The sequence below is a fragment of the Mustela nivalis genome (genome assembly GCF_964662115.1).
Source record: "Mustela nivalis genome assembly, chromosome: 11".
Lineage (NCBI taxonomy): Eukaryota > Metazoa > Chordata > Mammalia > Carnivora > Mustelidae > Mustela > Mustela nivalis.
Window position 1 is genome coordinate 33,228,103 of NC_139030.1, and position 13,654 is coordinate 33,241,756.

General features: G+C 36.7%; 1 protein-coding gene across 5 annotated transcripts in view; it reads left to right on the plus strand.

Moving 5' to 3' along the window:
* Nucleotides 1–13,654, plus strand: part of EPC2 (enhancer of polycomb homolog 2) — a 117,128-nt gene that overhangs the window by 50,015 nt on the left and 53,459 nt on the right. Inside the window, exons 1-2 of one of the 5 annotated variants that reach the window (XM_082690909.1) lie at nt 11,634–11,734; nt 12,485–12,622. The exons of 3 other annotated variants lie outside the window; for them this stretch is intronic. In XM_082690909.1, coding sequence (XP_082547035.1) covers nt 12,592–12,622 — 31 coding nt within the window. In that variant the 5' untranslated portion in view covers nt 11,634–11,734; nt 12,485–12,591. Of the gene's footprint in view, nt 1–11,633; nt 11,735–12,484; nt 12,623–13,654 lie in introns of those variants that run through there. One more of the 5 variants, XM_082690908.1, reaches the window with a different exon arrangement.

Below are 13,654 nucleotides of genomic sequence, written 5' to 3' on the forward strand. Positions count from 1 at the left end.
ATGCAATGTTCTTTCCAATTCCTCTAACCCTTTGCACTTTCAGCTGCAAAATAACGTGCTCCCTACAACACTCTGACTTACACCATATTTTCTCGTACCTCCCTGCCTTCACATACCCCTTTACTTCTGTCCTCCACTTGGTACAGTAGAACTTGTTCTCTGTGTCTCCTCTCCAGGATTATATTTAGCAGCCTTCTCTAAGTAAACTGTTTACCTCAAGCTCTTCTATGTCATGTGCAACACACCCTCATCTTGGGATTAACCATCTTCAGTTGTGCTTGTTTGCCCTGTATTGTTTCACTGGGCTATAAAAGTCATTGAGAACAGGGACACTTTTTTCCTTTTAATTTCACTGCTCAGTAGTACCTACCATGTGGTTAGGTATGCAATTTAATATTTGCTGAATAAATAAATGAGTGACCAAATAGATGATTAAAGATTATATATACCATGGCATTTTTGAGACATGGATCTTGTAGGGCTCAAAATTGTACACAGAACCAAATACAACAATGAAATTACTGGTATATACAGTGAAATCGAGGACCTGCTTAGATCCAAGTTGGAAATAAAAAGTGAGCTCTGGATAAAAATATATGTTTATTTAAAAAAAATTTTTTTTTAAAGTGAGCTCTGTTATTTACAACAGTGCCATTTTAGGACATTTTAGGACAGAACACATGGTTACCAGGAAGGAGCTGGGAGTGGAATGATTCCAGTCTTGGTATGGATGGGAGAACATTGTTCCTTCTTCTCTCTTTCAGTACTAGGTCTCCATAGTCACTTGTATTGGTAGTCTGAGGAACTTCTTTAATCAGAATACACTGGGGTATTCTTTCCAGGTTGGAAGCATTTTAAAGCCATATAGTCTGATGACCTACGATACTCAAACCGTTCCTCATTTGGCTAATTCTGCATACTGGTCAGTTGGATGGCACATCCATAAGACACTGTCTCCATTTTACTTAAAACAAATTTACTTTAGGTGCTCTACGCAAGATGTTAAAATTCCTTCATTCCTTTTGGAACTTAAGAACTTCATCAAATTCAGAACCCAAACTTTCCTCCTTGAGGAGATGACTTTGTTTACATTGTAATAAGTTCTTTATTTTGACCTTCATTATCCCTTTTATTTAATATGGTAAAATTTTACAGTTAACATTAAGTATCTCAGAATTTTAGAACATGAAGGGACTTGAGATATTGTGTCGGTATTGTTTCCTAGTGTTCTGAAGCTAATTTTGAATTAGTTTTGAATTCAGCTAAATGGTTCTTGAAAATAGGACTCGTTATCTTGTTTTGAAAGGAAGAGTCTCTTCCTTTTCTCACTGCATTATACCTACAAATACAGATCAGTCTACCGGCTCACCTGCTTCTTGGCTGAAAAAAAGGAGAGTTCAGGAGGACGGACAGGTGGGAAGTGGCACCTTCTTGTTATCTGCCAGGCAGGGAGAGGAACTTACTGAAAGGAGATTGACTTCTGCTCTATGTATCTGCAGCAAAGATAATAAAGCCCTGGGAAAGCACCAGTCTTTGTGTTATATTACTATGCACTTAGTTCACATGGCTTCTCAGTCAGATAAAACTAACCTTTGTCAAGTCAACATTGGGAAAAGAAAAATTCCACTTATTCAGTGTAAAGTGGACCTGTTTGTCCCACTAGGTTTTCAGCAGGAGATAGATGGATGTTGGCCTAACATCTAACTTCAGTCTCATTATCCTTGCAATATCCTTTGCTATTCTCATTAACAAAAATGGTGATAACTGACCCTTTATCCTGGTGGGACAAACATGTTTTGATTGGTAAGAGTGGGAAAAGATCCCAATTGAAGAGTATTGCTTTGTTTATACGGTAAAACTCCTTGGTGAAAAGGGTGCATTCTAGGAACATCACTTTTTGTAAAAATGTTAGGAGGTGTGTATTAAGCAGTTAAATTGAGCACAGATCTCATGAAATGAATCACACATTTAAATTATTAGAAAAAGTGCTATGAGTACAGAGTCAGAGTGTATCAGAATCTTGGAGAACACATTCCAGGTCAAACTAGAAAATCTCTTTTGGGGTGACTTGGAGGCATGGTAACAGGGATAGTGAACCAGGCTAGATAGACCCTAAGGGCAACCCACATTCATATCAACTGGCTCTAAGGATCTCTGTTCTCAGGATTATCCTGAGCCTCCTATTCTCAGGTAAATCTGTGAATGTGGGTGTAAAGGCTAAAATGGTAGAGCAGTACCTGGGTGGCTACTAATACAGAAAGGAGGAAACCCAAAATTCAGAAAGTATTAAAGTAATGCCAGGTGTTTTGGGAAAAAGCAAAATAATCATTTCATGGTCTGGCTAAGGAGGTGAAAAAGAAATCATAGTACAAAGAGAGTCCCTTTGGGGTCTTTATGCATTTATTTATGCACACTATTAAAAAATTTAAAAATTGGGGTCACTGAGTAAAATACAGCATCACAAATTAAAGACCATTGCTAAAGAAATTCAGGAGAAAACAAACACTACAGTAAGAGGTAAGTCTGAGGCATAATAGTGCATATTTTCGGCATGATGTAATTAATAGAGAAAAGCAAAAAAGTGAAGATTGGTTTTAAGGTGCATATTTCAGTGCATGTTTCCCAGCACTGAAGTGTTTAGAACTCTCCTGCAGGGCCACACAAAGAAGATACTGTGATGTAACCCAGCACACCTGATTTTGTTAATAGGAGTTACCAGAAATAGGCTTTCAGAATATTCACCTAGCAACTAGCATCTCCATGGAAGATTCTTCAGTGACACCACACTGCCCTGAGTGATGGCACCTTTAGCTTTTTTTTTTGTCTCCCTATCTACCATAAAAGACTAAATTTCTGGGGCCCTGGATGGCTCAGTCGTTAAGCATCTGCCTTGGGCTCAGGTCACGATCCCAGGGTACTAGGATCTAGCCCTGCATTGGGCTCCCTGCTCTGTGGGGAGCTTGCTTCTCCCTCTGCCACTCACTCTGCTGTGTTCCCTCTCTCTATGTGTCTCTCTCTGTCAAATAAATAAGTAAAATCTTTGAAAAAATAAAATAAATTTTCTTCCCATCTTACCCTCATAATACAACTTAATGGGCTGCCTAACTGTAAGAATATTTTCTTAATGTGCTTTTTTCCTGACGATTTTAATAGAAGACTAAACCTTTCTTTCCACAGTTATGGTTAAAGGGCACAGTAAAATAGTATTTACTGATTGCCATGCCCAGGTCCTGTTAGTGTTTTACATATATTAAGTCAGTTATGCCTTAAAGGAACCTTATAACGCAGCTAGTGTTTTTACCCCCCTTTTAAAGAGCTCAAAGTAGTGCAGCTAGCAAGTAAAAGAGTCAGAATTTGAACCAGGCCCTCTGGCTCTAGAGTATACCTGGTTAACTCTGGTACACTGTTTTTCAGCCATGGCTCATCATTCTAAAATGCAAATACTGATACATATTAAACAAATATATATCAATTCAAATATGGTTGATGATAGAATAAACAGTGGGAGTAAAGGATTACTTTTTTAATTTGTTTTGTGTGTGTGTGTGTGTGGTGGTTAAATTGCACGATAGAAGCTAGGTTGTCTGCTGATAGAAAAGGAAATCCTGAATGTGAAAGGGCAAATGCAAACACCTGTATGACACTTCTCTGGTTTGGCCTGGCAGGGTTGATTGATGAATGGAAGAACACTGAGAATGGGGATGAAGGAGATGCCAGGAAGACAGAAAAGCTTGAAGAAAAGGGAACCGTGAGAGTATTATAAACAAATAATAAAAGCACATTTTACAGTTTTGCTTTGGGTAGTGAGGAGCTCTGAAGACAGTCCTGCAATTTTCATGGAGGGAGGTCCAAGTTGGGAAAGGGCTATGTGGCAGTTCCTGATTTTAATCTCCAACTAAACGCTATAGTGGGCAAACAATGAAGTTTGCTTTAGGTGGAATGAATTAAACTTCATAGGACCTGGGTTATGCAGGCTTTTTTTTTTCCTATCTGTTTAAGAAAAAAAATTGGAGTTACTAGTACTTCTCAGTAGAGAAGTACTACTTCTCCTTTTCAGGGAGTTGTTCAATGGGTTGTTCAGAAGAGGCTAAAATGGAAAATAGAAGTAACATAAAAGATGAAAGAATAAAAACAGCCTCCATGGTGATGTTACTTTTTAAATAATCCAAGATAATATTTTAGTGGTTAAAATAATTTTTTCCCACATTCTTCACTAGTTAATAAAATAATTAGAGTTGTAGGAGTATAAGAATCCCATCCCCCCCTCCTTCATGGAGGTTAAATAAAGCCTCCCTTTTCACCCTAAATTGGACCTTGTTTAAAAGTACTTGCTTCTCGGGCGCCTGGGTGGCTCAGTTGGTTAAGCAACTGCTTTCAGCTCAGGTCATGGTCCTGGAGTCCCAGGATCGAGTCCCGCATCGGGCTCCCAGCTCCATGGGGAGTCGGCTTCTCCCTCTGACCTTCTCGCCTCTCATGCTCTCTCTCACTGTCTCTCTCTCAAATAAATAAATAAAATCTTTAAAAAAAAAAAAAAAAAAAAAAAAGTACTTGCTTCTCATCCCTGGCTTAAGAATCTCTTTTTGGGGCACCTGGGTGACTAGTAGGTTAAGCATCCATTCTTGGTTTAGGTTCAGGTCATGGGATTAAGCCCCACATTTGGCCTCACCACTCAGCAGGGAGTCTGTTTGGGATTCTCTCCTTTGCCCTCTGCCCTACCCCCGCTCATGCTTGCATCCTCTGTCTGAAAGAAATTTTTTTTTTCCTTTAAGATTTTATTTATTTGAGAGAGAGTGTGAGTGAGAGAGAGCATGAGCGGAGAGAGGGACAGAGGGTGAAGGAGAAGCAGACTCCCCACTAAGCAGGGAGCCTCACACAGGGCTTGATTCTAGGACCCCAAGTTCATGACTCTAGCCAAAGGCAGATAGATGCTGAACCTACTGAGCCACCCAGGCACCCACCCCTCTCTTGAAATAAATCTTTCTTTTTCTTTCTTTTCTTTTCTTTTTTTTTTTTTTTTTTTTTTTTAAGAAGAATCTCCTTTGTTTCTCTGATAGAAACTAAGGAAATAGAGTGAGGGTTTGGTAAGTTGAGGTTTACTTTCTATAATAAAAAATAAAATGTTAATTGCAGAAAAGAATAATAATCCCAGGATACCTGGCTGGCTCAGTCAATAGAGCGTGTGACTCTTAATTTCGGGGTAAGTGACTTTGAGCCCCATGATGAGTGTGGAGATCATTTTTAAAAAAAGAAGACAAAGAATCCCATGTTGCAGATATAAGCAACAGAGACAAATTCTTCTTCCCTTTTTTCCAAATGTGTATCTGTATATATGTATGTGTTTGTGGCTTTGCTTTTTTACTTACTATTAATAAGCATTTTTCCAAGTCATTATCTAGCTTCAGTAATTTTCAAAGCTGTTTAATATTACAAGAAATTTGTTTTGTGTTCTTCAGTAGTCAGCAGGAACCCTTAAGGAAGCAAGCCAGTACTGAAGTTTTTTTGTTTACATTTTATATTTTTTTAAGATTTTATTTATTTGAGAGAGCAGGACAAACAGAGCATGAGCAAGGGGGAGGAGACAGAGGGAGAGGGAAAGCAGTCTCCCCATGGAGGATCCCAGAAACCCCATTTTGTGACCCGAACCGAAGGCAGATGCTTAACCTCTTACCCAGCTGAGCCACCCAAGCACCCCTGTTTACACTTTGATTAGCAAGGAGTTTTAGACCCAGATTATTTGTGGTTTTGTTATTAGTAAAATACTAATTTATGTTTTTAAATATTAGGAAATTAGTAAATTCATTAGTAAAATATAATTTGCACTTCAAGGAGAAAGGATTTTAGGCTTTATAAAGAGAAATAGTTTATTAATTTTTTCAAAAGCTAGTGGTTTTTTACATAAAACTTAATTTACTTCAGATGGTGCACTGCATTCAGTTGTCATGTTTCTTCAAGCTATTTCTAAGGCTTTTTGTGCTCATACCACTGACATTTTTGAATACAGGCCGGTTATTTTGTAGAATGTTTCTCAGTTTGGGTTTACCTGTTTTCTTATGGTTCAATTCAAATTAAAATGGGGTGTTGTTATTGTTGTTCTTTTATTGTGATAAAAAAATAACAAATATTTTCTCTTAATTTGTAAGTCTGTATGGCAATATTGTTAACTATATGCACATTGTTGTACAACAAATCTCTAGAAGCTTTTCATTTTGCCTTACTGAAAGTATACCCATTGAACAATTCCCTGATACACCCTCCCCTCAACCCCTGGCAACACTATTTTTGTTTCTGTGACTTTGACTACTTTAGTAACCTCATCTAAGTGGACTTGTGTGCATTTGTCTTTTTGTGACTGGCTTATTTCACCTGACTTAATGTCCTTCGGGTTCATCAGTGTTGCATCATATGACAAGATGTCATTCTTTTTTAAAACTGAGTAACATTCCATTGTATGTATGTATCACCCTTTGCTTATCCATTCATCTGTTGATGGACATTTAGGTTGCTTCTGCCTCTTGGCTGTTGTAAATAATATTGCAGTGAACATGGGTCTTCACATACCACTTTTGAGATGCTGTTTTCCCCTTTTTTGGCTATATACCTGGAAGAGTGATTGCTGGATCGCTTAGTAGTTGTATTTTTAATTTTTGAAGACACCCCCCCCCCCCATTTTACACAGCAGCTGCACTGTTTTGTTATCTTACCAGCAATGTATAAGGTTCTAGTTTCTCCACATTCACACCAATAAGTGTGATGGGGGTGGGCAGTTGAGCGGCCATCCTAATGATGGTGAGGTGGTATCTCATTGTGGTTTTGATTTGTAATTCTTTGGTGACTAGTGATGTTGAACATCTTTTCATATGCATGTTGGCTATTTATATATCTTCTTCAGAAAAAGGTCTCTTCAGGTCCTTTGCAATTTTTTTTTAAATTGGGTTTTTGTTCTTGTGTTTAGGAGTTCTTGATGTATTCTGGGTTTTAACTCCTTATCAGATACATGGTTTACAAGTATTTTCTCCCATTCCATTGGTTGCATTTTCACTGTTGATTGTTTCTTTTGCTGTACAGAAGTTTTTAAGTTTGATGCAGTCCCATTTATGTATTTTTGCTTTTGTTGCCCCTGCTTTTGGTATCATCTGCAAGAAATCGTAGCTAAACCTAGCATCATGAAGGCTTTCCTATTGTTTTTTTCTAGTAGTTTTATAGGTAACAGGTCTTATGTTTAGATCTTTAATTCATTTTTAGTTAACATTTGTATATAATGTAAGAAAATGTTTCATCTTAATTTTTTTTTGCATATGAATTTCTAGTTTTCCCAGCACTATTTGTTGAAGAGACTATCCTTTCTCATGGCACCCTTTTTGATCATCTGCATAGGGTTTATTTTATGTCTCTCTGCTCCCTTTGGTCTGTATATCTATCTTTATGCCTGTAAGCATACATTAGATTATTATAGTTTTTAATATGTTTTGAAATCTGAAGTGTATGTTTTTAAGTGAAATCTATCTCTAGTAGGGTTGGTTTTTGAAAAGAACATTTGGTGAAGTCTTCAGGAAAGAGTCTTCCTAGTAAAGGAAATTATTTGTTGCCCTCCAATTTATGTTTTATATGTTTGGAATTTTTTAGAACTAGTAAAATTCCTATTTCAGAACTTTTTGATAACTGTACTGAATTTATTTCCTAGTGCATTTAGTACTTTGCTAATATTAAAACGAATTATTGTAAAAATACTGTTATTTAATTTCTCGTGCTTCTGACTATTTAGTGGGCTGTGGAGATATAGTCTTTTCAAAGATTTTATTTATTTATTTATTTATTTGAGAAGGAGAACATGCACATGAGCAGGGCTCAGGGGAGGTCCAGAGGGAGAGGGGCAAGCAAACTCCCTGCAGGGAGCCCGATGCAGGGCTTGATCTCAGGACCCTGAGATCATGACCTCAGTCCAAATCAGATGCTTAACCAACTGAGCCACCCAGCCATCCCATTTTGTGACTTACTTATTAATTATTTTATACTATGAGATACTAATAACATATTTTTGTACATGTAATATGAAATTGTAGAATTAGTCTGTACTAGTTAAACTCAAATACTGCCTGTACCCAGATGTCTAAGTGAGACTTTTGCCCTCATTCTGTATTTATTGAATGATTAATTAAAAGTAAATGAGAAAGATAGGCAGTCTGAACAGACAGTAGAGAAGAATCTCAGGTAGTATATAAAGATCACTGACCCAGAATTTTTTTAAGACACAAAATTCTTTTTATAAATTAATATAATTTTATTTCTAGTAGGTAATGCATTCAGATGATTTCAGAATAAAAAAGTATATGAAAAATAAGCCTTCCGTCACCCTCTTCTTAAAGAAACCACTTTTATTAGGGTATGTGTTCTTTTAGGGTTTTGTTGTGCGAATTCAGAAACATAGGAATTTATATTTTTATACGCCCCCTTTATACAGAAGTTAGTATACTATATGTACTTTCTGGCACTTTGCCATTTGGGGGGGTAGGAGTATAGTCTGGAAATTATTCCGTATTAGCATGTAAAATGTGTTCTCATTTCTTTTTTACTGGTACATATTAGTCCTTCGTGTTTGGATGTGCCAGATTGTTAACCAGTTTCCTGTAGAAGGGAACTTGGATTGTTTCCAGTCCTTTGTTATTACAGATAGGGTTTAAGTGAATAACTGTGAATATACAGAAATTGCCAAAATGCTGTCTATGGGAGCTGCACCATTTTGCACTTACGCTAACAATGTATGATAATGCTTAGTTCCTCACAGCCTGATGAAAAACTACTTCTGAATTTTTAAATTTTTCCAGTCTGGTAGGTGAGAGATAATGGACCTCATCATATTATTCTTTTTAAATAAAACTTTCATTTTGGAAAAATTGTAGATTTATAGAAAAGTTGGAAAGATAATGGAGTATTCCTTTATACCTCTTGTCAGGTTTCAGTTTTCTCTAATAATTACATTACACTTCACTGTGTCAAACCTAAGAAACCAATATTGGCACATCATTATTTAGCAAAACCCAGACTTTAATTTCTCTTAGTATAGTTTTTAAATTGGAGTTCTTATTATGAATGAGGTTAAGTTATATTTTTACTCATTTAGGAGCCATTAACATTTTTATCTCCTGAATTGTTACCATCCTTTGCCCAGTTACTGTTAGAAAACAAGGGAGAGGGCGCCTGGGTGGCTCAGTGGGTAAACCCGTCTGTCTTCGGCTCAGGTCATGATCCCAGGGTCCTGGGATCGAGTACCACATCAATCTCTCTGCTCAGCGGGGAGCCTGCTTCCTCCTCTCTCTCTCTGCCTGCCTTTCTGCCTACTTGTGATCTCTCTCTGTCAAATAAATAGATAAATTCTTTAAAAAAAAAGAAAAGAAAACAAGGGAGAAAAAGAGTCCATTGGAGGAGAAGAGAAGACTAAGAAAAAACATAATTAGAGGTTGAATAAAAGGATGATTATCTTTATACACTTGATTTTTTTTTTTTTTTTAAACATCACTGTTACATCCTTTAGGTCCTATCTAATATTGTTAGGCGATAGCCCCTCCCTAATGATACAAATCTTTCCCTGAAGAATTCAAAGAATACACTTACCCATTCTTGTGTTTTTGAGGTTCCCATAGTTGTCATCTTTGCTACTAATTTTGGCCAGTAATACTTGTCATTTACATAAAATGTGAATTCTTCCGAGTGGAAGAGGGATGTAGTTAGTTGGCTAGTTAGCCAAAAGACTAAAAATAATCCTTTTTTGTTTTGTTTTGTTTAATAATCCTTATTACAGTATAAACCTGGAGGGTTTTGTTTTTTCTTTGTTTGTTTGTTTTAGTAGAGAGACTTGGATCAGTATGTGATCTTGTAGAAGTGGTCCTGGACTCTTCTGCACTTCACTTTTTTTTGTATATTGGGTAGGGGATATAAGTAAGGTCTGGCGAAGCTTTTTTTTTTTTTTTTTTTTTTTTTTTTTTTTTTTTTTAAAGATTTTATTTATTTATTTGACAGAGAGAGATCACAAGTAGGTAGAGAGGCAGGCAGAGAGAGAGAGAGGAGGAAGCAGGCTCCCTGCTGAGCAGAGAGCCCGATGCGGGACTCGATCCCAGGACCCTGAGATCATGACCTGAGCCGAAGGCAGCGGTTTAACCCACTGAGCCACCCAGGCGCCCCATGCGAAGCTTTATAATTATAGGAAATCTTGGCATATGGAAGGCAAGAGTCCACCCAGAGTACCTGGGTGGCTCAGTCTTTTGGGCTTCCGACTCTTGATTTCAGCTCAGGTCATGACCTCCAGGTCCTAAGTTTGAGCCACTGCATTGGGCTCTGTGCTTAGCAGGGAGTCTGCTTCTCTTTCTCTTCTTTTCATTCTGTCTGTCCCCCCTCCCCCATCTTGTGCACGTGCTCTCTTCTCTCTCTCTATGTAAAACAAATCTTTAAAAGAGAGGAAGGGATGGACGCCTGGGTGGCTCAGTGGGTTAAGCCTCTGCCTTTGGCTAAGGTCATTATCTCAGGGTCCTGGGATTGAGCCCCACATCAGGCTCCCTGCTCAGTGGGGAGCCTGCTTCCTCCTCTCTCTCTGCCTCTCTGCCTACTTATGATCTCTTTCTCTCTGTGTCAAATAAATAAATAAATAAATAAAATCTTTAGAAAGTAAAAATAAGAAAAAAGAGAGTCCTAGTTATATCTGCATCTGTGATCTCTAGGTGTACATTTGAGAACTGCTAGGCTTGGAGGCTCTCAGAACCTTGGAGAGCTCCAAGCAGAGGCAGAGATGCTTTAGATGATGAAGTGGTCTTCGGCTCCCTTGGAAATTTTTTTGAAGCCTGAGGACCCTGAAAATTTACAAATTGGAAAAACTTAGAATATTTCAAGTTAGGCATAAGTAAAGTTTATGATATTTAAGAGCAAAGATTTCGGTTTAGATTAGAGGTTTTCAAAATAGTGTTCATCATTGAACTTGTTAAAAATGCAAATTAGCAAGCCCTTCTCTAGATCTGTTGGGTCAAAAACTGGTGGTCAGGCTTAGTATTCTGTGTTTTAAGAAGCCATCCAGAAGATTCTGGTGTATGCAAAAGTTTGAGAAACACTGGTTTAAACGCTTTGATGATATTTATGTAAAGGAGACTTCTGAGCCCTTGACAGATCCGTGGACTTCCTTAGGATTAGGAAGTATATATGGGATTCTAGGAAGATGTTTTATTTGAATTACTTCCTAGTTCATAGGTCTACTAGTCAGAGTCCACTTTAATGTATACTAGGTCCCTTAGATACACAATAGCACTGCTGATGTAAGACTTGTAAAACTATTTGAGTCTGTTTTAAAATAATAATAATAATAATAATACACACTTTATATATGTGCATACAACTTCCAGGGATTTATAGTTCTGAATCCTTATCTGCTAGTTGAAGTCTATCCAGACTCATTATTGATAATTTATATTTCTTAGAGTTAAACACTCTTCGTGTCTATACTCTTGCTCCTCTCTCTGTCTGGGATGCCCTCACATCTACTTTATGTATGCCGTATGGCATTCATATCTATGATTATTTAGAAGATATCTATTATATTGATATCTATTCTAATAGTATCTATTCCATACATGTGTATTTGAGGTACAGTCAATATTGGTTGTTTTTGGATTCATTGGATTAATGAACATAATTTTGGAAAGTTGCACAAGAAAGAAAATGCAGAGTTGGAAGAAGAGATAACACCAGTGAGTTTGTAAGTAAATGGTGTTCTTAGAAAATCCTGTTGTTAACACTTTGAAAGAAGAGCCTTTACAAACAAGGTTTACTTTTTCCCTCAGTCTTATTAAATTAAAGGAATTGGATATTGGCAAATAGTTTCCAGAAGTTAAACAGTTAGGAAACTTAAAGATTCATGATACTAAGAGCTTCGTTTATACAGATGATGTTTGCTGCTGCTTACATTAAGAAAAAAAATTACCATTGATAGTTCATAGGTAAATGTTGGAAATGTTCTCATCTTGAAATACGTTTAAGTTAAAAACACTATTAGAGTTCTTTTTAATTTTTAACTTTGTTTTTTTTTTTTTAGAAATCTTTGAGTTCCTAAAACGTTTGGTTCACAATATCTTGGGGTTTTTTGTGTGTGTGTGCATTGCCTTTGCTCATTAAATGTAATTTATAAACTTAAACATGTAAGTCCAAAGTGGAAAACAATCTTTTGATTTTTTTTTCATTACTACTGTTAGGATTAAAAGGGCTTAAGAGTGTCTGTGTGGTGTAATGGGGTAAATTTTGAGCTCTATGAATCAAAACCCTGAAGTCTGTGCTCAACTCACCAAGGTTCTTAACCTCTCACAGTGTTCTGATCTGTAAGATAAGGTGTTTTCAGCTTTAAATTATGAAACTTTTTAAAAAAAATTTATATTAACATGTAAATAACTGCTATGTCTGATCTTCAACTTACTTTTTTGTTTTGTATTGTTTTTTAATATGGCTCCAGCAGTAATGTATTAGAAAGAGAGAATGGTGACAGGGAAGAGGAGAAAGGAAGAGTTGAAAGAGGGAGAAAATTCAAAATAGATTTCACGAATAAGAAAAAACTTTCTAAAGATGAAAACTATCCAGATTTTACTTTATGACGGTGAGATGTTTCCTTTATTAAAATATTGCTTGAGTAGCCATATTTAGTTATATAATTTTCCCCCACAGCTGGTGTTTTTCCACCAAAATGAAGAAAAGGAATTATGTGATTAATTGAACAGCTGGGTTCTGGTCTGTGGACTACCCCCTAGGAACTGTTAATTTTTAAGACTTTTACTTCTCTGTTTACTAGAAAAGAATAACTACTATGTAATTTGGGTAAAGGTAATTGGAGTCCAGATCTCCCAGCATATCTCTGTTTATTCTAGTTTATGACTTGACAGGTTGCACACAGATTAAAAAAAAATAAGACTCATGAAGCACTTAATCTGGGCATCCATATTCTTCTTTTCTGTTGTTAGTACCTAGGAGATTATTGACCCTCAAAAATGCATATTCAATTCAGAGAAAAATCAGCTTGTAAGGAAAGGACTCTGAAAGAATAGTAGTAAATATTGCCTCCATCCTCACTGCCTTTAATATTTATAGTCTCTTGAATTTATTTTCTTTGATTACTCTCCAGAAGATAAGCAACGTTAGGTTATGGTTCAGTGACAGTGCAAGTGAGGGTTATGCCATTGTTCGGTGTTATGTGCTGGTGATGAGCACTTGGGTCTTGGTGCACACCATTTCATTACTAAATGCATTGTAGGCTGCCCAGATGACCTTAGTTTGCCCGTTGTTTTGAAAGATGCTCATTACTGTATGCCAGGTAGAAAGAAGAAATGCAAAGCCCCACTGCTTGTAAATTGCTATCCTGTCCCTCTAAAAGTTTTAAAAGTGAGGATACGTACGTAGGTGACCTATGTGTAGAACTTCCTTGGCAAACTTTTTGTATTAGTGATATTTTCTTAACAAGCATTCCCAAATATGGTAGGATACCATGTTCCTTTAATCCAGATGGCTTTGTTGAGCCAATATAAGGTACGTTTATGTTATGTGTATTTTTACCATATTAAAAAATAAATTCAAACTTTGTTTTACAACCCTCACCTCAAAAAAAAAAATCCCCTTTGGGTGCAAATTGGACATG